The 25154-nt window shown below is 37.1% G+C and overlaps 1 protein-coding gene across 10 annotated transcripts; it reads right to left on the reverse strand.

The window, feature by feature from the left end:
- Positions 1–423: 423 nt before the first annotated feature.
- Positions 424–23987, reverse strand: LOC100692545 (immunoglobulin lambda-1 light chain-like). Of its 10 annotated transcripts, none has more exons than XM_025906288.1 (4): positions 20270–20352; positions 19856–20175; positions 1609–1642; positions 424–924 (listed from the first exon to the last, which is right to left on the reverse strand). In XM_025906288.1, the coding sequence occupies exons 1-4, from the start codon at positions 20307–20309 to the stop codon at positions 602–604; spliced, it is 717 nt and encodes a 238-aa protein (XP_025762073.1). In that variant the 5' UTR covers positions 20310–20352; the 3' UTR covers positions 424–601. The 10 variants fall into 10 exon arrangements, with proteins under 10 accessions (XP_025762073.1, XP_025762066.1, XP_025762072.1 ...); XM_025906281.1 differs by lacking the exon at positions 19856–20175 and adding an exon at positions 7753–8078 and having other exon boundaries at positions 20270–20324; XM_025906287.1 differs by lacking the exon at positions 19856–20175 and adding an exon at positions 14106–14431 and having other exon boundaries at positions 20270–20324.
- Between the last annotated feature and the right edge of the window lie 1167 nt (positions 23988–25154).

Genomic DNA, 25154 nt, shown 5'->3' on the forward strand with positions numbered 1-25154 from the left:
CATTTTATTTTACAGAGAGCTGATACTTCATTTACTTGAGGTTATAAATGAGTTACTAAGACCTGCAGGTGCATCCTGGAAGAAACAGAAGAGCAGACAGGTTATGCTTCACTAACTGAGTGTGAAGATTCATTTGCAAATCTATAACCAACATTTTAAACCTTTGACACTTGCCCTCTCTGTTACTCAGGAAGAATTATTAAATGATGCTCTCTAGTGTTCAAATATTACATAGCGTGTATTTCAGAATATATTTGTGTTTTAACTATGGGAAGAAGACATTTAAAAAATGGTGTGCTTATGAGTGTTTTTTTCCTCTATGTGAAATTTAACAGTTCATTCCAGTCATCTTAAATTTATGTTACTAACAAAACAGTGACACAATTTCTTATTTAATAAAAAGAAAACACATTTTTTAAACCAATGCTTTTATTAATTTATTGCAAAACATGAATTCCTGAAAATACTTGTTAAAAACCAGGAAATGAATACATGACTTAAACCTTTTGCTTTATTCAGATTTCTAACATGTAAAGACTGTAATGAGCAAACAGCACAAGCAGTAAAGAAGCAGACTTTAAATGCACATTCTGGTCCTCGACTATTCAGTGGGACATTCTGACTTCTTGATGGTTTTCTCTGAAGTCTGGGAGCCCAAAGACACTTTACATGTATAAACCTTATCCATGTTCCAGTCTGATGTCTGGATGGTCAGAGAGCTGCTGATTTGGTAAGTCTGGTCTGGTCTCTGAACAGCAGTGCTGGTAGAGATCTCACTGCTCACTGGACTCCCACCAGCCAACCAGCTCACATCTGCAAAAGGCACAGACTGACTGGACAGACAGACCAGAGAAGCTGTGTTGGACTGGAGCTCAGCACTGGACGGAGGGAAGACTGTCAGGACAGGAGGAGGGAGGCTGGAGCCTGAAAATACATGATGAATGTTCAGGAAAAATAGAACTAAAGTAATAAAAATAGAAGTGATGAAAAAATCAACAAGATTTAATACAGAATAAAGATAATAAGTTCCATAAAAATCAAACAAAATAAACAGTTTGTGTAAAAACAAGTAAATAAACAGGTAATCACACATTTTCAACTGATTTTAAAAAATGTTAAAAAATAAAACAAAACTAAATTAAGCCCTAATTTTATATTCAAGAGAATTTATTGTTTTTAATTCTCGAGTATATGTCAAGCAATATGTTATACAATGTAAGTCATTCCCTTCAATTTCAAAGGTGACAGGTTTAAAGTAAATTTTGTCCTTTAAATTAATATTTTAAATCAGGTAAAACTCTTAATGAGAAAAGACAAAATAGACTTATGTATTTTTTAAAAATTAAAATGCTTTGAAAATAACAAGATTGAATGACAAAATTTTTCACTTTTTCAGTAAACAACATTTTTTTAAATTGATTGAAAACATTTCTCGATTTTAATATAACTCATAATCATGTCTAACGTATGAAATACAAGTTGGCTCTGCATCAGATACTATAAATATATAAAAAAAGATTATGAACAATAAAAATATTAAATTAAGAACTTTTCAGTAAACTATCGGAATTTTTCTAATGTTTCAGGATGAATTTAAACAGCACTTACTTGTCACAATCAGCTTGGTGCCTTGTCCGAATACCACAGTGATTCAGTTTGTATACATGGCTGTACAAAAACCTCCTGACTGTCACTGATGAGGGGAGAGGAACTGAAACATCCTGTTGAGACCAACTTTCACTGTCAACATATCATGCACCTCATCAGTCTGCTTATATTTCATAACAATGATATGTTTTCCAATATACTTTTTGATGATTAAAAATTCCTTAATGATACCTTCAGCCATTAATGGTTCCCAAATTATGTCTTGATACTTCATGCAAGACTATAGAAACTGTAACAGTCAAGTGCAGCAACAATAATTTAAGGACTCCAAAGCAGGAGGCTGACAACTCACTATTTTAAAAGGTTTATTAATAAGGAATTTCAAAGGATAACAAATGCATATACAAAAACTACCAGTCAAAAGTTTTAGAACTCCTCCATTTTCCAGTTTTATATTGACAATTATGCAGTTTAATGTCTCATTGCACTCTAAAATAAAAGCTTAGTACAAATAAGCATTTGGAGTTAAAAAAAAAAAAAAAAGAACTCATGGAATCAATTTATAGACCAAAATGTATTCTAAACTTTTGACTCATCAAAGTAGCCACCTTTGGCAGATATAATAGCTGAACACACTTGTGACATTATTTCTGCAATACAAATCAAATATTCTTCAGAAAGTTCTTCCCAAAACTGTTGCAGAAGTTTGTGTGTTATTGGCTGAATCACATGGCATTACTATCAGCAAACGTACTCTCGAAAGCGCCAATTTGTTGCGATCCGGTTTTGAGTGCGTGTTCCTCTGCGCCATATCCTTCCGGATAACAAGAAAATTACGTCAGTCACGTAGTGTCATGATAGGTTGTGTGCAGGCAGGCAGGGAAAAAGGACCTAAAATGCAGGACTCTCAATGACAACAACGTAGCTTTTATTGCTGGAAAAACCTTGTCATAAAATAAAACTCACAAAAGTAAAACAAGACAAAACTCAGAACAAAGGAGCTGGAACACGACAAACACACAGCACATACAGGGTAACAGACATTAATGACACAACAGAGAGCAACAGAAAACACAGGGCTTATATACACAGTGGAGTAATCAGGGAATAGGAAACAGGAGGGAGACACAGCTGGGAGAAATTAGGGCTAAAGGGACAGGGGGAAGTAAAACTGAATACACTGACATAGGACTGGGACTATCAAAATAAAACAGGAAACAAGAAACAAATCACAAAGACGCAAACTTGACACTGAACTAAACCTAGAATAATAATCAAAACAGAACAACTTAAAGAATCAGAACATAAATCATAATACAGAAAAATACCAAAATATAAGAAACTAAAAAAAGCTGGGTCAAAATGACCCAGAACCATGACACGTAGATTACTGATTGGCAGAGCTAACTTGAAATTTCAAGCTACTTTTCTCAAAGTATTTTCAATGGCTCCCCTCTGGGCGCTGCCGCACTGCATTTCCTGCAGGACTGAGAGGAGGAGAGCAACCTTTGTCCCGAAAGCCACTCTGCTTTTTAACTCCAGCAGATAAGACCATTTCCCACACCAGAAACATAAACTACTCTACACTCTTTTTATACTACCGACACTTTATTCACTTTTAGTCACTTACAGTTATTTATTCACCTTTCAGTCACTTTAATTTTAAAACTGTGTAATTTTAAAACTGTATATACTGTATATTCTGTGTATTTATTATCTCACTCTTATTGCCTGTTCTTATTGTCCTTATCTTCAACATTACGCTGCTCTGTTTTATGTTAATTGCCCTTTGGGGATAAATAAAGTCTTTCTAATTCTGATTCTGAATTTTGAGCTAATAAATCAAAATTTCGAGTTCATAAGTGGAAATTTCGAGAACGATGACCCAAAATTTCGACTTATGGATACTTTTTTTTTTGGTGATGGAAACAGCCTTCCATAGATGGGAGATGGAAGCATGAAAATACAATAATAACCACAGCAGCCAAAAAGAGTGCCTGACGAGCCCAGTTGTAAGTAAGCTATTAAGACTGTACACTGTGTTCGTGTTTTTCTCCGAAACAGTAAGTTCCATTGGAGCAGCCTTTCAACGCCTCTCTCTGTCTCTCGCTAGCAAAGTTGACCCGAGACAACAAAGTAAAGCTAGTTTTCAGCTACGAGCCCGACACGGAACCTGACGTATTAGCCAGAGGTCCCGCGGACCTGTTTTATATAAGCGCAGAATAGTTTTCTATACGAGATCGCTGCAAAAATGGCGAGTAACCTTCAGTAATAGTAATAAATCACACAGCAATAGTACATTCATGTAGTTGTAAACAGCATGATAATATAATGTAATCCAAAGTATTCAGAATACGTTAATCTCATTGAGTAACTTATCAGAATACGTTACAAAATACATTTTGGGCCATGTATTCTGTAATCTGTAGTGGAACACATTTTAAAAGTAACCTTCCCAACACTGGTTGTAAGTAATCCAGAAAGGTTGGAACACCTGTAGGAATTAGTAGCACCAGCTTTCAAGGCTTGATCAACCTCCATTGATCCATTGCTGTGTTTCCAGTGCCTGTGCCTTTTTGTATAGTTCTGAAATGTACATTATTTTTCAGTTTTGGGTAACCTTACCTTTTATTTAACCTCTAGCAGTTCACCACTTACCTTGAAATGGTAGAAAGGTAAGTGGTGAACTGCTAGAGGTTAGGCTTGAATGACCTAAATTGCAATTAATAACTGGAAAAATTGGGGTGTTCTAAAACTTTTTGACTGGTTGTGTATATATATAAATGACTAATAAGTATTTACTAGTAGCTTACTAATGCTTAATAATGTGTAATTATAATAATGTGTGACCTAATTGTGTTTTAGTGAAGTCTCTCTGTATCTATAACAGAGTCATTTCAATCTCAACTATATTTACACTTAGTGTAGTAAATCACACCTTCAGTGTTACTAGTTCACGGTCATATTTTAAAGACCTGACTTGCATAAATAATGTTATTGAAAAAAGGTTGTAAAAGAAAGAAATCTCTAGTGTTCTTGTCTTCAAATTTCTAGATTTTCTTTCTGGCTTATAAACATCTAACATGAAGGTTCATTATATGGTACTAAATCTGTCTGAACTATTATAAACACCCAGATGGAGATGGATATCTTTCTTAGCAGCACCTTTGCTCTTGGCACACTTCAACAACTTAAGTTTCGTGTTTGGACTCCCCACATGATTTCACTCACTAATCAGATGCTAGGAAGTCCTAGCCTTCGATAAATGAGGGAAAACCAACTAGAAAGGTTAAAAAATATATATGTTATTACAGTTTCAAAAGCAAAAACATCAACATTTATATATGTAACCATGTCAAAATCAGAACATGTACACATGTAAATGTACACATGTAATGTATAAATATAAATGTGTGTACAATTAAGACATCTCATCTCAGGGGGAGATGAGACGGCGTACAGAGCTGAAGTTCAGAGGCTGTCAGATTGGTGTGTAGATAACAACCTGGACCTCAATACCACCAAGACAAAAGAACTGGTAGTCGACTTCAGAAGGAGGAAGTCTGAGCTGCAGCCTGTCAGCATCAACGGGGAGTGCGTGGAAAGGGTCTCCAGTTTCAAGTTTCTGGGTGTGCACATAGACACAGACCTCCAATGGAGCTCTAACACCTCTGCGGTCTTAAAGAAGGCCCAACAGCGTCTCCACTTTCTGAGAATCCTCAGAAAAATGGACCTGAAGAAGGAGCTGCTGACCGTCTTCTACCGCTGCTCCATTGAAAGTGTGCTGACATATTGCATCGGTGTATGGTTCTCCAGCTGCACCACAGCACACAGAAAGGCACTCCAGAGGGTCATCAATATGGCCCAAAAAATCATTGGACATCCTCTTCCCTCCCTGAAGGACCTGTACAGCACTCGCTGTCTCAAGAGGGCACGCAGCATCCTACGAGACTGTACACACCCAGGACATCGGGTGTTTAAGCTGCTGCCGTCTGGCAGGAGGTTCAGGCTGCTGAGGTCCCGAACAAACAGACTCAAGGACAGCTTTTACAATAGGGCAATAGCCCTAATCAATGCAAATAGCTGACCTGATTGGCTACCTCCCTGGACTTTTTTTAGGGGGAGGTAACAATGTTTAACAATAACAACAATAATATTTATATTTATAACAAGGTGCAATAATAATTAATGTGCAATAATAACAGTGTGCAATACACATAACACTTATTCTTCTTTTTTATTTTTAAGTTAATATACTGTGTTGTGTTGTTTGTGTTGCGTTGTGATGTGTCATATCGTGTCGTGTTGTGTTATATGTAGTGCCGACGTAGGACAGTTTTTCCAATTTCATTGTACTACTGTACTATGTATGACTGTGCAATGACAATAAAGAATTATCTTATCTTATCTTATCTTATCTTAAACATAAACACATCTCTATATAGCAAATGAAATGAGAATTTGCTTCTCCATTTAAAAATGTGTCTTTGATGAATCCAGTGTATATTTCTATTGATTCTTTCTGTCTGACAGATAGAATTTGTGCAATCTGGTTACTGTCAAATTTACTGCAGCTGGAATGTAACCATTAAACAATTATAACCATGAAAGAGCTGAGAGTAGTCTATAAAATTTTTATTATTTAAAAATAACTTGCAAAAACATAAAATACTGTATGTTGGATAGTTTGGTTTATGTCTTTTTACATATTATAATTTGGGCCAATGTTAGTGAATGAGATGTATTTTTCAGTACTTTTCTTTTTATACTTTTAATAATCAAGGTTAAAGTGAATAAAAAAAAACACCAACAACATTCCAGTGTTTAAAAACACAGTCTAAAGATAGTGGATTACACTTAGTTCATTGGATATATATATATATATTATCTGCATATGAAAGCGTTTCTAAAAGCAGAAGTAATACTGAAGAGGTTTTTGTCACAGCCTGAATCACTGTGATACGTGCGCAGAAGCAGAGTTATCATATGTCTGACAGTAATACACTGCAGAGTCTCCTGTCTCTGCTTGCTTGATAATGAACTGGTAATCAATATTTGATGAGGATTTAGAGTTGAATCTGTCTGAGGAGAATCCTGTTCCAAAGCTTAGTGAGCTGTCAGAATGACGAAATCTTAGAACATATTGAGGAACCACTCCAGGAACTTGTTTATACCACCTAACAGAATTCCCATCATATCTCTCGATGTTGCAGTTGAGAACAGCTTGTTGACCTGGAGAAACTGTGTGGACAGCAGGTGTTTGGGTCAACACGATCACCGCATCAACATCTGCCAGGAAACACACACAAAAACATGAATGAAAAGTTTACCTCCAAAAATATACACCCTAAAACAGAAGATCTTACATGTTAGAGCAGTGATGAGAGTGCACAGGGTCCACAGCATGTTGTCAGGTGTAAATGATCTTTACTGTTCAGCTGAGATGTGAGTAGGATTGTAGTGAGAAGTGAAGCGATACTGACACTTAAAGACACAGAGGAGAGGCAAACCAAAGGAGGAGGAGATTCAACAAAATGATTTTCATTCATATGTCATGACATATTGCTCATGAAAATACTGTTGTAAAGGGAATAAATATTATATAACTGATTATTGACAGTTTTAAGTGTTAACGCCAATCTCTGTCTAGCTGAAATGTGAGCAGGACTTATGTGAAAAGAATAAACAGTAAGGTTTATAAGAACATGAGGTAGAACAAGTCTCAACAAATTCAGAACAGTTGTAGTTTAAATGCAAATGTACTTATCCGCACACATCACACGTTTTCTTCCCGTCTTATATTTATTTCTGCCTGATGTATAGTCATCACTATTTAAGAGCTGAGACTGATGTATACTAAATTTCTATTACTTACAGATAACTTTTAGTTATATACAGTATTTGTCCAATTCTGACTTGTTTTGGCTGAATAATATCTCTATATTCCTCTGCTTGCTTTAGTCATGTTTTCAGTGATGAATATTACAATTAATTTAAAAAACAAAACAAATAACACAGTATTTGAAGGTGGTGGGATTTCAGTGTGTTTCTTGGATGTGTCTTTTTTTCAGCATGTGAAAGAGCATCAAAAAGCAGAAGTATCTGTGAGGAGGTTTTTTGTCACAGTGTGAATCACTGTGATACCCCACTGCTAGCAGAGTCATCCCATGTCTGACAGTAATAGACTGCAGAGTCTCCCTCCTCCACATTGCTGATGATCAAACGATAATCTGATGTTGACTGATGAGTGGATGTGAATTTTGGAGCAGAGAACCCCGAACCATAACTTGGAGAACTTTGGCTCTGATAAAAATACAACACAAACTGAGGAACTCCTCCTGGAATCTGTTTATACCAATAAGCAGGATAGTTAGTAACAGTCCCCAGGTTACAGTCCATGGTGGCTGTCTCTCCTTTCCTCACTGTTAAAACAGGAGGTTTCTGTGTCAGCACCGTCACACCACTCACACCTGCAAACAACAAGAAGACATGGAGTCAAGAGAAACACACTGACATTTAAATCTAGCAGTGTTTTCTACCGTATATTTTAGACTCTTTACATGTTAGAGCAGTGATGAGAGCACAGAGAGTCACCAGCATGTTGTCTGAGTGGGCTAAGAACTGAGTGGAGAGATGATGGTGGAGGAGCTATTTAATACAACTAACAGGAGGAGGAGCATTGGAGTTTTTTTTTATTTCGCTTGCCTGAGTTATTAATATTAATAACAATAATAATATGTCTTGTATATATAGTTTTTTTCTTATTTTGGAATGTTAATAACCATTCTTTCTTCATGGTTGGTTATATTTTATACTTTTAACTTGTATTGTATTTAAAAACTACAATTAGATTAGCATATTCTGACGCAACATAAAGTTTACAATTTCAGCTTTAGCTCTGTAAAAAAATCATTTTCACAGCAAGTTATTCTCTCACACGTCAAACTTTGTGGTGACTTTGCACAACAGTGGGATCATCTAATTAAATAACTAAATATATGTAAACAAAATGGGCCTGTTTAAAAATGTGATGTATAAAAACAGTTTTTTAAAACAGAAACAGTTTGCAGCTTGAAATTCCCAGCCTGTGATAAACCATTAAGATTCAGCAGCAAAATAAAAATGATATAATCATGTCAAAATTTGTCACAGCAGTTGCATCATGACAGCTGAGGGAGATGCTATTTCCTTCATTGTTACGAACAAACAGTTTAGTCAAAATTAAAAGTTTCTAAATAAAAAGTAAAAAATACAAGAAATATCTGATTGGTTATATTTAAATTTGGCTATTTTAAATTATATTCCAAAGTGTCATGTTTAGGCTGTGTGCAGGCAGGATAGGAGGAATGATGGACCCAAAAGTGCAGACTTAAAGCAAAGATTTATTACTGAGTGACAAAAACTGAAGGCTGGCTAAACTGGGAATACGGCCGGCGGGCAGGCGGACGGACAGCATGGGAGAATGGAGATTGCGACACAGACCAAAGAAAACACAGGACTTAATACATAGATGGACCCATCAGGGAATGGGAGACAGGAGGGAAACACAGCTGGGACAAATCAGGGCTAACAAGACAAGGGAAGCAAAACCAGATACATTAACATGAGACATGGACTTTCAAAGTAAAACAGGAAACATAACACAGACACGCGGACTTGACAAGGGGATACAGCTGACAGGGGAGACAGAGCAACTATGGAACACAGAGACATAAACCATAAGGCAGAGAACTCCAACAAAGAAACCAAAAGACTAGAAATGATAAACAATATCAAAATCAAAGCTCAATAGTAATGCAAAACTCAAAACTCTGGGTCGATGACCCAGGTACCCTAACACAAAGTTCCTCAACAAGTGATATTAAGTGCAAAATTTCAGCTTCAGCTCTCTGTATTTCACCATTTTTGGACAGATTTTTTTTTTCTGACTTTTTTCTGTGAAAACATTTGGTGACATGCCACAACAGCCAAAAGATTTTTTTATTTTTTTTTTTGGGGGGGGGGCGCAGTTTATTTATAACATGAGGTTATGAATGAGACTTGAGAACTAAGACCTGCAGGTGCATGCTGGGAGGAAGAGAGGGAGGAGTTTAAAGGTGATGCTTCACTAAGTGTGAGGATATTACTGAAGCTTACAAACAACATTTTAAACCAGTGACACTTGACTTCTCTTACTTAATGATGCTCTCTAATGTTCATAGCGTGTATTTCAGAATTTACTTACTTACTTATGTTTTACTATGGGAAAACTACATTTTAAAAATAATGTGCTTATGAGCGGATTCTTTTGTAATGAGCAAACAGCACAAGCAGTAAAGAAGCAGATTTTAAATGCACATTCTGGTCCTCGACTATTCAGTGGGACATTCTGACTTCTTGATGGTTTTCTCTGAAGTCTGTGAGCCCAAAGACACTTTACATGTATAAACCTTATCCATGTTCCAGTCTGATGTCTGGATGGTCAGAGAGCTGCTGATTTGGTAAGTCTGGTCTGGTCTCTGAACAGCAGTGCTGGTAGAGATCCCACTGCTCACTGGACTCCCACCAGCCAACCAGCTCACATCTGCAAAAGGCACAGACTGACTGGACAGACAGACCAGAGAAGCTGTGTTGGACTGGAGCTCAGCACTGGACGGAGGGAAGACTGTCAGGACAGGAGGAGGGAGGCTGGAGCCTGAAAATACATGACGGACATTCAGGCAATTATTACAAATTAATAAAAACGAGAAAAGTGGACAAATAATACTGGCCAGAATCAGTATAACAATTATCTACACCAGTAGCAAATTTAATGTCATGCACTGTCATGAAAAAAAATTTAAACCTCATTTTTCATGATTTGTTGGGTTAACCAACAGGTCAAAATATAACATTTTTTGACCATTTTGCACTCCTTTTGATCCAATTTGTGCCAACATTTGTCTGAGATTAACTCTTAGGGGTCTTTACCTTACAATATAACATAATTTGAGTCAAGACAGTCAAGACAGTGCATCCTGGATCTGGAGAATTTTCACTTGTTCCAAGCAAAACCATCTTGTATTAAGTGAAAAAAATCTGCCAATGGAACGAGTGAAAATTCTCTAGTTTCAAGATGTGCTGTCTAAAAACAAGTCCCTATATCTTACTGAAATATTTAAACCTCATTTCTCATTCGTGGGATAATAAAGGTTTATTCTATTCCATTCTATTCTATTCTATCCCAAAACTAAACAAAAAACTTAACATTTTAATGAATTGGTCTTCAGGCTGGGGAAATGTTCATTTATCACAGAGACGAGGTGACTGACAGACTATTCATGTTTTGACAAATATAAAATAGTTACATTGTCTTTTGCACAGTTGAGTGTGAGTTATGAAAAATGCCCTAACTGTTTTGAGCAAAGCATGTAGACTGGTCAGAATGACTTTTCTGCTGTGAGAATTGCACCAAATTGATTGAGAGAAAGTGTAATTTCGTTTATCTGATAATTTTTGAATGTGTTTCATTGTTTTTCTTTTTATACTTTTAATTAAAGAACATAATCTGTAAGTGAAGTAATACTGAGGAGGTTTTTGTCATGGTCTAATTCACAGCTCCATTGGCAGAGTCAGCCCATGTCTGACAGTAATACACTGCAGAGTCTCCTGCCTGTGTTCGCTTGATAATGAACTGGTAATCAATGTTTGATGAGGATTTAGAGTTGAATCTATCAGAGGAGAATCCTGTTCCAAAGATGAGTGAGCTGTCAGAATAGTTCAATCTTAGAACATTCTGAAGAACCTCTCCAGCAACTTGTTTATACCAGTAAACATAATTCCTGTCATATCTCTCTATGTTGCAGCTGAGAACAGCTTGTTGACCTAAAGAAACTGTGTGGACAGCAGGTGTTAGCTTTGTTGCCTCACAGCAAGAAGGTCCTGAGTTCAATTCCACCATCAAGCCCGGGTCTTTCTGTGTGGAGTTTACATATTCTACCCGTGTTTGCGTGGGTTCTCCCCAGTACTTCCTCCCACAGTCCAAAGACATGCAGTTAGTGGGGATAGGTTAATTGGAAACACTAAATTGCCCTTAGGTGTGAATGCGGGAGTGAATGTGAGTGCGGCACGGTGGTTAGCACTGTTGCCGCACAGCAAGAAGGTCCTGAGTTCAATTCCACCATCAGGCCGGGGTCTTTCTGTGTGGAGTTTGCATGTTCTCCCCGTGTTTGCGTGGGTTCCCTCCGGGTACTCCGGCTTCCTCCCACCGTCCAAAGACATGCAGCTTGTGGGGATTGGATAATTCAAATTGCCACTAGGTGTGAATGTGCGAGTGAATGTGAGTGCGAATGGTTGTCTGTCCCTGTGTGTTGGCCCTGCGACAGACTGGCGACCTGTCCAGGGTGTACCCCGCCTCTCGGCCTATGACAGCTGGGATAGGCTCCAGCACCCCCCGCGACCCTGAAAAGGACAAGCAAATGGATGGATGATTGAGAGAAATTGAATTTTGATTTATCTGATATTTTGTGAATGTGTTTCATTGTTTTCCTTTTGATACTTTTAATTTAAGAACAAAAAACTAGCAATCCAGTATTTAAAAACACATTATCTGAAGGTGGTGGGTTTTCTTTAAAATTTTCTTGATGGATCTATAATCTGTAAGGGAAAGAGTCTGACAAAGCAGAAGTAATAATTAGGAGGTTTTTGTCACAGCCTGATTCACTGTGATACGGGTGCAGAAGCAGAGTCATCATATGTCTGACAGTAATACACTGCAGAGTCTCCTGTCTCTGCTCGCTTGATAATGAACTGGTAATCAATGTTTGATGAGGATTTAGAGTTGAATCTGTCTGAGGAGAATCCTGTTCCAAAGCTGAGTGAGGTGTCAGAATAATGAAATCTTAGAACATACTGAGGAGCCTCACCAGGAACTTGTTTATACCAGTTAATATAATTCCCATCATATCTCTCTATGTTGCAGTTGAGAACAGCTTGTTGACCTGAAGAAACTGTGTGGACAGCAGGTGTTTGGGTCAACACAATCACTGCATCAACATCTGCCAACAAACACAGAAAAAAATGAGTGAAAGATTTACCTCAAAATATACAAACTGTTATATAAATGAGAAGAAAATCTTACATGTTAGAGCAGAGATGAGAGCACAGAGGGTCCCCAGCATGATGATAGTAGGTGGTGAAACTGATCCTGAAAGATGAGAGGGGCTGTAGTGAGCAGAGACAAGGTACTGAAGCTTATAAAGACACAGAGGAGCAGAACTGAAAGAGGAGGAGATTCAGCAAAGTTTTATTTTTAGAAACTAAATTAAGTGATATAAATGATTGATAATTTCATACAGTGAACATTGCCTTTATATGAGCATTATTGTTTTAATCTCAATGATTTCATATCTTCTTTGAATTTACTCTTCAAAAAATGAAGTACTTAATCAGTGTATCTGGTTTATATTCATCTTTCATAACAAATGAGGTAAAATGATCATCTAAAAAAACAAACAAATGAAAAAAAACACAATAGAAATAAAGAAAGAAAAATTCACTGATTTATATATGTTTACATACTCTTTCTACATCATAAATCTGAGTTAGATTTATGAGGTAGAAATAATCTGACATTAGACATCATCTGAGTTTGATACAGTCTTGTGTTATTTTGACTGAATTTTAGTTAAGCATGAGTTAGTGAAATTACTGAACTGTAATGTCAAATGAATTTGTGTAGTCTCATTTTTTTTAGTTTTGTCTTACTGTGGCTTGAAATCATATTAACAATTAGCATGTTGAGAATGTTTTTGATCAAACTCTAAGAAGCTTGGAAAGAAGATGACCCGGATGACTGAGAACCTTCACAGTTGTTGATCAAATATATGCTACACTACATTAATAATAAAAGCTGATGATGTGAGGCTGTGTGTGAATAATGTGTGTATATTCTGGTGCTTTGTTTATTTAAAGTAAAAATTGAAATGAAAATAAAAATACAATCAATAAAAATAACAGAACAATGTTTAAAAACTAATTGTGTGAGTTTGGACCAAAAAAAGCATAAGTTGCAAGCTTCGAGTTGCTAGATATTAGATATTATATTATTAGATATTAGTCATATATTTCAGTGACTCTGTCTTTATAGGGTGGTGAAAAATTTACATTCATTCATCCCAGAATTGAAGTGAATGACTGACTATTTGTGTTTTGGCGAATGTGAAAAGTTTTTTTTTTGTAATTGTTGGGGTGTCCTGTGCACAGGTGAGTCTGTGTCATAAAAAATGCCCTAACTGTTTGTCAGAACTGCATAATGAGTGTTATGATGATTCTGCTTTGAGAAATTTGCAAAAATTGACAGAGAAAAACTACAAAATATTATCTGCATAATGTGTTGCAGATAATGTAAACCCACCACATTATCTTGGTGGGTTTATAATGAGATCGCTTGATCTCTCTGTTATCAGGATGTGGAAGAGTGTCAAAAAGCAGAAGTATCAGTGAGGAGGTTTTTGTCACAGTGTAAATCACTGTGATACGTACTCCTTAACAGAGCTGTCATATGTCTGACAGTAATAAACTGCAGAGTCTCCCTCCTCCACATTGTTGATGATCAAACGATAATCTGTTGTTGACTGATGAGTGGATGTGAATTTTGGAGAGGAGAACCCAGAGCCATAGTATGGAGAACTATAGCTATGATAAAAATACAGCACATACTGAGGAACTCCTCCTGGAATCTGTTTATACCAGAAGGCAGCAGCATTAGTAACAGTCCCCAGGTTACAGTCCATGGTGGCCGTCTCTCCTTTCCTCACTGATAAAACAGGAGGTTTCTGAGTCACCACTGTCACACCACTCACACCTGCAAACAACAAGAAGACATGGAGTCAAGACAAACACACTGAGATTAGTATATATGTGTGCAATATAGGTCAAAGTGTTTACATGTTAGAGCAGTGATGAGAGCACAGAGAGTCACCAGCATGATGTCGATGTGAACTAAGAACTGATTTGGAGAAAAGGTGCTGGAGGAGCCATTTAATACAACTAACAGGAGGAGGAGGAGGAGCTGTGTCTCCTCCTTTCACCCTATTACATCATCATAACATTTTTTGTCTTTTTTTCTTCATTTATGTCTTTATTAACAACATGATGTATATATTTCAATTGAAGCATTAAAAAAGAAAAATGGGAAAAGTATCCCAAGGCCTCCAGAAGCACAAAGGAATAATACTGACATTAAAACAAAATGGGAAAAACGAACTAGACATACAAATAACAAAGAAGCATTGATCTTCTATGTGGGTGACACACAAGGTCAAAAAACTGGGAGAATCTTTCTGGAAAAAAATCGAATTTGTGTTTTTGTTATACCTTAAAAGCAATGTGGGTCACAGAAGTAGGAGACAGTGTGGTCACATGAATGCCACCCACTCACAAAATCTTTAGACATGCAATAAAATTATAATATTTTGGGACGATATATGTCTAACTCTAAGAAAGAACCTAGGCTGTGAAATCCTTGTAGATGCCATGGTGCTGTATTTTGGAGGATGTTTTGATTTAAAAAGGACTGGTACTGTATTCATGAAACTCTTGGTCTTCTGCCCAATGTTTTGTGTTTTTCATCCAATTCTGTTCCTGTTAGATATTTATAGATAATAACTTATGTTAATGTGTCATTATTAAAGTTAATGATGCCGTGGCAGTGGGATCATCTAATTAATTAAATAAATAAATACCAGAAAATGAAGAAAACACTTCGTAGATACATAAATGAACACATGTGGATTAATACTGTTTAAAAATGTAATAATTAGGATCAATGAGCTAACCTTTGATTGTGTTATGGCCAACTGTGACTAGTCGAGCAAAGGGTTAATATGGCTTGGCACTGCTAAAGTATGTGCATAGGGCCCTTCTCGGTATGCAGCTGCCGATAACTATACAGCAGAAGCATGCAGCTGTGTTTGACTGGACTGCTTCACGGCGTGTGTAGCCCTTTAAATGGCTGTACAACAAAAGCATACAGCTCTTTAAATGACTAAAGCTGAAGTGTACAGCCCTTTCAATATCTCTGTGAGCCAAGAAACCTGGCCTTTGCAGGGCATGTACCTGGGATTCTGGTTCGCGCCTCAAACACCAGAAGGCGAAGAAGCAAACCCTTACTCATCATGGAAAGCAGTTTATGTCTGGCATGCACACCCAACAAAACTGTTGAATGGATTAACTGATTAACTGCTTTTCTGCAGACTTTCAGACTCACGTTGGCCATGAAACTGTCAAAGGGACCCAATGCAATGATGCATGAGAGACTGGTTTGCAAGAAGTTATGTTGTAGGGTCGTGTATATCATAAGTGGAAGATGAAGAGTTCAACACAATGCTTTACTGTGAATTCACCATATTATTCCAAGGTAACCTGTTTATCTTGGACAAAAGTGAGAGCACAGAGAGTCACCAGCATGATGTCAGTGTGTGTTGAGACTTGTAACTTGGGAAGAGATTGCACTGCTTCTGTAGGATGAGGAGAGGAGGTGTGAGTCATTAAATATGACACTCAAACTCAGACTGACAGGAGGAGGAGCTAAACCTGCATACTTTGTGATGTTTTTGGGTAACTTGTTTTTAGTGAAGGGTAATTCAGTTTTTGGTGATAGTTATGTTTCCTTCTCCTCCCTTAAAATTGTGTTGTTATGTTTTATTATTATAAATTGGCTGTTATGTCCTTCAGATTTATTATTGATGCTTTAACCATTACTAGTTTTTATGATTAACTGTTATAATGACATAGTCAACACCAGGGCTGGACTGGGACAAAAAATCGGCCCGGGCATTTTGACTAGAGACCGGCCCACCAGGATAGAGATTGAAAATGTGACGTCATTCAGGGCTAAAACCGCAAAGGATTCTGGTAACTTGAGGCAAGAGGTACTAGCGCATGCAGGCTTTCAATTGAACTCAGTTACACAGCGATAAAAAGAAACCCAAAAAATGGCAAGAAGCTGTTGTATTATTAACTGCAAAAGCCGGTCGCATGACAGCCACGGGAAGCCGACGGGCAAAGAGATCGGTTTTTTTATCGGATTATGTCGTTGAAGAGAAATTTTTTAAGCCATGTTTCTGAAGTAAGAGCCAACGGATGCTCTGGATATACCAAATATAACGTCTCAGAACACTCCAGCTCACATGTTAGTCTGCTCCAAGCATTCCCACAAAAGTCAGTGTTTTGTAGTAGTTAATATGTCACTTTTCTTAACATAATTGGTGATATAGGTTACAAGCAAGTCTGGCGCTGAACAGAAATTGTCGCGCTATGCTTCTTTATTTATTGTGCATAAATAGTGACTTGTCCTGACACAATATTGCGTTTCCCTTCTGTTATTACCACGGTACATTGACAAAAACATATTCACAGGATAAAACAGTTGTTTTGTATCACTAATTGTCCAGTGCGATTACAGCATACAATATTATTGTCACTGCTACATTTCTGTAATGTACCAGAAATTATTTCCACTACTAATTAATTACCGTTGAGCTCAAAGGTCCTATTAATAAACGGTTAACGAATGTGTATTTATGACGACGATTTGTGAGATTGGTAAGCTTACCTTTGTTTGTACGATGGTCTTTCGTTCTACACGGTGCATTTCAAGGTCCTGTACCCATCCGTCGGTAAACTGTACCCGGGCTTGTTGCAGTGACCTCAAGTTAATAAAAACTTCATGAGTGTATGCACTCACTCCAAGAACCGTATAATTATAAATCTGAGGGTGGTGAAAGTTGGGCAGCACGCTAACGTCTTTTGTCCACTCTGTGTGCTCATAAGGGTCTGACCCTTTCACTCCTTTGATTTTTTCCTCGTATCTTTTCTTTGCCTTTTCGTCGAGTCTGTCTTTGTACGGACCGGCATTATTCTCCTTAGTTTTGTACATTCCTTTTTTGTGCGGCAAAGAAAAATCAAGAAGGTACTGGAACCGGAGAATGAACTTTTTGCGGTGCTGCAAATGCTTGGATTTGATGCGGTACTTGGATTGTTTTGCCTCGAGTTCCCGGCATGCAATGCGCGAAAGTCACGTGATCTGTCAATCGCTATAGGGAAAACCTTAAATTAAGACCAAGAACACTAGAGGTGAGACATGATCATTAATTAATATTAAAATTAATAAATGACAGATTTAGTGATATTTTCATAAACACCTCCTTTCCTTTTTTTGTTCTCCATTTTCTTTAGTTCGTCTATAAGATTGCTAAACAAGGGGGAGGGTGCATCCGGCCTCCTCGGCTGTAATTGGTCCAGCCCAGAGTCGATCATTACCAATTGGCCAATCCAACACCTTTCATTATATATATACCCTTCCTAAAAAAAAAAAAAAAAAAAAAAAAAAAAAAATCCATCGGCCCATAAAACAAAAAATCGCCAGCGGCCCACCGGGCAAATGCCCGGTATGCCCGATGGCCAGTCCAGCTCTGGTCAACACCAATGTATGAACTTTTGTGTAAACTCACATAAACTAGAGTAGTTAGGGTTAGCAGAACATTTTTATGAAATGTTATGTCATTAATGATTAATGAACAACTGAGCAAAGAGTTCAAATATAGAAAATAATTTCAATAATAGAATTGTGTGGGCTTCCTTTTTTGTTGCAAGCTTGAGTCACATGAGTTTTGTGATATTTCTCACAAATTTAATCACTGTGATACAGGTGCTTTGACATAGTCCCCCTGTTTCACAAAAACAAATACCAGCATCTCTCATCTACATCTTGAGAGTTAAACAATCTGATTATCACTGTGACATATATTAGTGCAACCTGATGAAACTGAGCACCACTATTACTAACACTCAGTATGCAACTGTGCTAATCCTGGTGGTGAGTACCTGTTTGTACACAGGTCTGTACAAACAGGTACTCACAGACACACACTGTCTTGGGTGGCTGCTGCCACTAATTATATCGTGATTTGTCGGTCTTGTGTGTTGCTAAGTAATGTTCAATATTTATTATTTACTGTTACTTTGTTGTTGCTGTGGTTTCCCTACTGTGTTGTTCTCTTTGTGCTTGTTTTCTTTTCCAAGTAGGTGATCAAACTAATTTTTAGTGTCTTTTCTCTCCTTCTCTTCAGCCTCTTCCCAACTTCTCTGTTCTTTGTCTTTCTCTTTGCTATCCCCTGGTTCTGTCCGTCTTGATTGTAATGACTTAAAAGTAAAAATATGAATCAATAATATTTAATAAATGTATTAATAAATATCAAACAATCTATGACAATCAAGTGGACCATTATGGCAAAAGCCGTAATGGTCCACTTGGGAAAATGAATCTGTTGGACATTTTCTTGACCTTCAGACAATAATTCTGATTGCTACAGTACCAGATGGGACGTACTGTCACGGGACCGAGAGGTCAGTACCAAAACTGGAGCAGAGCAGAGACAGCTGGAGGTTTTGCAATATATTTATTGGTTTGACTTAGAAACGTGACAGACAAGAAGCAATGAAATGTAGAACTTGATGTGGCGTAGCTGGGGGTAACGTGGCTAAGGGGACGTGGATCTGGAAAGGGGAAAAAGGGCCTGGGATGCAGACTGGAATGGGGCAGTTAGCAATCACACTGAAGAGAGAGGATAACGGGGTTAGGGAAGTAGTTGAGTGGCTCTCAGAAGTGGGTAAATAGATTATGTAACTATTCTTACTTGCAGGTGGAGGAAAAGAGTGATGAGAGGAGGGTGACGAGAATCCAGGGTGAACTGAGCAGTGTGGAAAGGCTGACCTCAGATCTGGAGGTTCCAGATGGAGTGTGGTGGCAGGAGGGCAGGCAGGTGAGGCACAGAGTGATTTACAAAGGGGTGGTTTAATATATTGAGTCCGAGAGAGGAGTGTAAGCTGTTTGAGACAAGATGAGTCCAGGAACTGTAGACACAAGAAAGTTAGGTTAGCAAGGTAAAACACAAACAGAGCTTGAAACATGAGAACCAGCTACCAACATGGGTTGATGACGCACTGGCGGTGAATGAACGTCAGCGTGAGGCTTAAATATCTCTGATTGCCTGAAATCAGCTCTGGGTGTGAGGAACTGGAGGAGGAGGTGGCCCTGCCCATGTGTGGTTGTTCATGATTTTAATGAAAAACATTTAAAGAAAAAACAAATAAATAACAGAGTATTTGAAGGTGGTGGGGTTTCAGTGTGTTTGTTAGAGGTGTCTTTTATCAGGATGTGAAAGAGCATCAAAAAGCAGAAGTATCAGTGTGGAGGTTTTTGTCACAGTGTAAATCACTGTGATACATGCTCTTCCACAGAGCTGTCCCATGTGTGACAGTAATAAACTGCAGAGTCTCCCTCCTTCACATTCTTGATGATTAAACGATAATCTGTTGTTGACTGATGAGTGGATGTGAATTTTGGAGCAGAGAACCCAGAGCCATAGTCCGGAGAACTCCAGTGATGATGCATCCTCAGCACGTACTGAGGACTTCCTCCTGGAATCCGTTTATACCAGGCAACAATATTAGTACTAGTCCCCAGGTTACAGTCCATGGTGGCTGTCTCTCCTTTCCTCACTGATAAAACAGGTTTCTGTGTCAGCACCGTCACACCACTCACACCTGCAAACAACAAGAAGACATGGAGTCAAGAGAAACACACTAACATTTAAATGTAACAAGAAGTCCATCCTTAAGTATACTTTAAATTCTTTACATGTTAGAGCAGTGATGAGAGCACAGAGAGTCACCAGCATGTTGTCAGTGTGGACTAAGAACTGAGTGGAGAGGCGATGGTGGAAGAGCCATTTAATACAACTAACAGGAGGAGGAGCATTTGAGTTTTTTTCTTTCTCTTGTCTGTGTTATTAATATTATTATTATTGGTGTTGGTAATGTCTTGTGCATTTACCCTGTGGCAACATCATCATCATCATCCTTTTTTTAAATACATTTTTGTTTTCTTATTTTGGAATGGTGACTTTGTCCATATCCTAAATGTGGAAGTATTTTGGTTGGTTATATTTTATACTTTTAACTTGTATTTTATTTAAAAAAAATTACAATTAGATTTACATTTTCTGAAGCAACATGAAGTTTAGAATTTCAACTTCAACTCTGTAGGTTATTCTTTGACACGCCAAATTTGTGGTGGCTTTGCACAAATCATCTAAGTAAGTAACTAAATGTCTGTAAATGAGAATGGCCTGTTTATGAATGTGATGTTTAAAAACAGTTTATCATGATTTTTGAAACCAGTTTCCAGCTTGAAATTCCCACGTTGTGCTAAACCATTAACATGCAGCAGTTAAAAGAAACTGTATAATAAAATTAATATAATTACGTCAAAATTTTCAAAAATAACAAATAAAAAGCAGAAAACTTTCAATCCCTAATGGTGGCACGTCTTCCTGCTCTTTGTTTTCGTAGTTTTGGTTTCTTTGTTCCTGAAAAAAAACTAATAGATACATTTAAAAGAGAGAACATTTCTGATTGATCATATTTAAATTTGATTATTTTTAATTATATTCCAAAGTACCTTTAACAAGTGATATCAAGTGCAAAATTTCAGCTTCAGCGCTGTGTTTTTTGGAGACAGATTTTTTTTTTCTGACTTTTTTCTGTGAAAACATTTGGTGACATGTTACCACAGCCAGAAGCTCTCCATGTTTGATATTGTTTTTTGTTTTTTTTGAAAAAATAAAAATAAGTACAGACTTTATTTAGACTTAACAATACATAAAGTTTTCTTTGACCAAAATAAAACAGTTTCTGAATGACCAAATGACAGCAACTGAAACATTTTCAGTCAGCAGTTCATATTGTAGGATCAGTTTATTTGACAGAGAACTGATAACGTGAGTTTATGAATGAGATACTAAGACCTGCAGGTGCATGCTGGGCAGGAAGAGAGGGAGAAGTTTAAAGGTGATGAGTAATTTTCTTTCTTTTTTTAAAAAAACTGTTAGGCCAGTTTCTTATTACTTTTAAAGTTTTAAAGTTTACTTTTAACTTTAGTAACACTGTTCACTACTATTGAAGAAATATAAAACAGGCCTACCTATCATATTTTAATTTATGCCAACCTCAACACAAAGTAAAATATTATGAAAACAATAAGAGTGAACAAAAACATATTTCACATCATTTTCAGTGAACAACATTTATATAAAAATATACACATTTGGTTTGACACCTTTTCGCACATTTTTAATATAACGGATTCATGTCTCCTGTACATACGACAACTTGAAACTATTTCAGATGGTGCAGATTTTTAGGTCTTCAGGTCAGATGATTACCTGGTCCATTGTAGAAACTTTATCTTCCTTCTCTGAAACCAGTTGTGAGTTTCCTTGGCTGCATTTAGTATAATTGTCTTGCTGAAATGTCCACCCTCTTCATCTTCAATGTCCTGACAGATGGCAGCATTTTTTTTTTTTTTTATCAAGAATGTCTCTGTGCATTTTCCACTCATCCTTCCTTCAGTTATATGACATATGCCAGAGCTGTATGCTGAAAAACAGCACCACACAATGATGTTTCCACCTCCAAACTTCACTGTTGGTATGCTGTGTTGGGGGTGATTTGCAGTGGCTTTTGGCTTCCAAACATGGCGTCTATTATGCCATCCGAAGAATTACATTTTGTGAAAATTTGTATCTCATCTGACAAGACTGTATATCTCCCAGTATGGTGATCTCTCAGGCTTGTCTAAATGTTGTTCAGCAAACTTTAAATGCACTTCAACATGATTTTTCTTCAGCAATGAATTTTTGCATACAGGCTATAGTTTGAAAAGTTGAGTGCATTACTTATTGTTTTCTTTTCTTTCTGTAGCTCTCTACAAATGGTCCTTGGATTCTTTTCACTCTGTCTGAACTCTTGCAGGGAGCACCTGGTTGTCACCGGTTATGGTGAAATTATTTTCTTTCCACTTCCAGATTATGACCCCAACTGTGCCAATGCTGTCAGTATGTTTCGCAACAACAAGGTTGCAAACATTGTGAGAGAGCTCATTGGTTTTACCATCATGAGATGTTTCTTGTTTCACACCTTGGTAAATTAGATACCTTTTTCTAGACCATCAGTTGGGAATGAACCAGCTGATATTAATTTGCACGAAGTGGCAGGATTGCTTTCAAATCACTCATAGATTTGACTTTCCATGCATTTTTTGCACCTCATTTTCTTCATATGTTCAAAACTTTCCCCGTTTCATTTCTCCTTGTTACACATAATTAACAGAGGGTATAAATACAAGTGACCCCCCCCCCCCAATAAATAAATAAATAAAAAATGAATATAAAATAACAACATATGAAAACATTAATCATCAGTTAAAGGCCAACTTTCACTGTCAACATCTCATTCCCTTAATAGATATTTCAAAACAATGCTTACGTGTTTCAAACAATTTCTGTCTCTTTAGACATTTTTTTTCTCCTCTGTGTCATTAGTTGTTTTCAAGACGATTTTATGGTTTGGCCTGATTAATACTAGGAATACATAACCACTGCAGTGTATGTCATTCAGATTTTTGTCAGTCTGAATCACTGTGATACAACTTCACTAGAATAGGTGTAGTACAAAGAGTCGACAGTTCTGTACCGTCAGTAATGAAATAGTATTCGCTGTTCTAGGATTTAAAGCTCTGAATCTGTCTGAGCAAAATGCAGTGGCAAAGATGGTAAGATTACTGAATTGTAAGTTAATAAACTAAGTAACTGCTGCAGGAATAAAAAAACAAAACAAAAAAAAATTCCTTTATTCTGGGTGCTCTTAAAGTGTACTGTGAAAATATTAGGCACAAACCGAAATTCTGGATTTCACGACAGTGATGTTCATGATATGATATTTAGAAGCTTGTTGATGTCCTCAGTATGAGTATTTGCATGCATGTAGCTCTATCAAAAGTAAATATACCCTAGGGTGAAACAGTAAATAGGATTTACTGAGTAATATTACTTTTACTGCAGATGGAATGCAACAGTTATCTCTATATAGCTTACTGAAATTAGTGTCTATTCAAACCTTGATTAAGGACAAAAAGCTGTGTGTAAAAGAGTTGTGAGTCAAGTGAGTGTACAGTATGTGAAAGATTTTCCAAAAGCAGAAGTATCAGTGAGAACGTTTTTGTCACAGTGTAAATCACTGTGATACGAACTCATTAACAGAGCTGTCCCATGTCTTACAGTAATAGACTGCAGAGTCTCCCTCCTCCACATTGTTGATGATCAAACGATAATCTGATGTTGACTGATGAGTGGATGTAAATTTTGGAGCAGAGAACCCAGAGAAATAGCTTGGAGAACTCCAGCTATGATACATCTTCAGCACATACTGAGGAGCTCCTCCTGGAAGCTGTTTGTACCAGCGCGCCTCACTATTAGTAACAGTCCCCAGGTTACAGTCCATAGTGACTGCCTCTCCTTATAAAACAGGTTTCTGTGTCAGCACCGTCACACCACTCACACCTGCAAATGACAAGAAGAGAAACCCACTGAAATATCAATCCAACGAATAACTACTAATCTGAAGTATAAATGAGGTTCTATACATGTCAGAGCAGTGATGAGAGCACAGAGAGTCACCAGCATGTTGTCAGTGTGATCTGAGAATGGACTTGTAACATGGAAAGAGATTTCACTGCCTCTGTAGGATGATGAGAGGAGGTGTGAACCATTAAATATGTCACTGAAACTGAGAGACTGACAGAAGGAGGAGCTTTGGGTAAACCCGCATAGTTTGTGATGTTATCTTGAGTGGAGGCTAACTTGTTTTTTTATTTAGAATTTGAGTGTTACTGATGTCTCCCTTCCCCTAAATATTACATTAAACTGCAGATTTAATTGTAATATTTATCATAATTGTAAATTGTGATAAATTGTGTAAAATGTATATCAATCAATCAGTAACAGCTGAAATTAAACTGAATAATTACAAAAACGGGAGTTTATCCAGTACACACTGGAAACTGTTATACACAGTCAGCAAGTGGACCCAAGGCTGCTTAGTAAAGAGGTATTTGGCACAAAGTAAAGCACTGTGGTACAGATCTTTTAATATGCTTCCCTTGTTCACAAAAATAAAGTAAGGAAACCATTTTTTTATTTGAGAAAAACCACAAAAATCTGTTGGAGGGTTATGACAGTGAAAGATATTACTGCAACCTGATGAACACCTCATGGAAATATGACTGAGCACTAATAATAACAGTATCTCTAGTCAGACTTTAGAATTGATGATGAATTTTTGTTTAATTGTGTCTTATTATTAAATGCAATTTAGAGCATGTTAAAATAATAATATGATATGCTTGGGCAATGACTGAAAAAAGTGTGCACAGCTGAAGCTCTACTACTCCGTTTTATATTTAACGAGAAAAAATAAAAATATTTCTTGATGACTACGGCTGTGAAAACTGACTAGTTAAAACAGAAAGCTGACAGTTCTTCATTTACATATGTCTATAAATAATAGATGAACTCATGCAGGTGCATCCTGGGAAAGAAGAGAAGAGAGAGAAAGGTGATGGTTCACTGACTGAGGATGCAAATTAATGCAGGGTAGAAACAACATGTCATGTTAGTGTCACTGTG

This window comes from Oreochromis niloticus, linkage group LG4, assembly GCF_001858045.2.
Source record: "Oreochromis niloticus isolate F11D_XX linkage group LG4, O_niloticus_UMD_NMBU, whole genome shotgun sequence".
In the NCBI taxonomy this organism is placed as follows: Eukaryota; Metazoa; Chordata; class Actinopteri; order Cichliformes; family Cichlidae; genus Oreochromis; species Oreochromis niloticus.

What these genes read in the sequence shown, in the direction of transcription:
- LOC100692545 (XM_025906281.1), bottom strand. Translation starts at nt 20,309, where the DNA reads ATGCTGGTGACTCTCTGTGCTCTCATCACTGCTCTAACAT. An exon ending in ATGACTCTGCTAGCAGTGGG is followed by an intron (nt 1,643 to 7,752) that starts GTATCACAGTGA and finishes TGAATCACTGTG; the next exon opens with GTATTCGGACAAGGCACCAA. An exon ending in CACCAAGCTGATTGTGACAA is followed by an intron (nt 925 to 1,608) that starts GTAAGTGCTGTT and finishes ATGTATTTTCAG; the next exon opens with GCTCCAGCCTCCCTCCTCCT.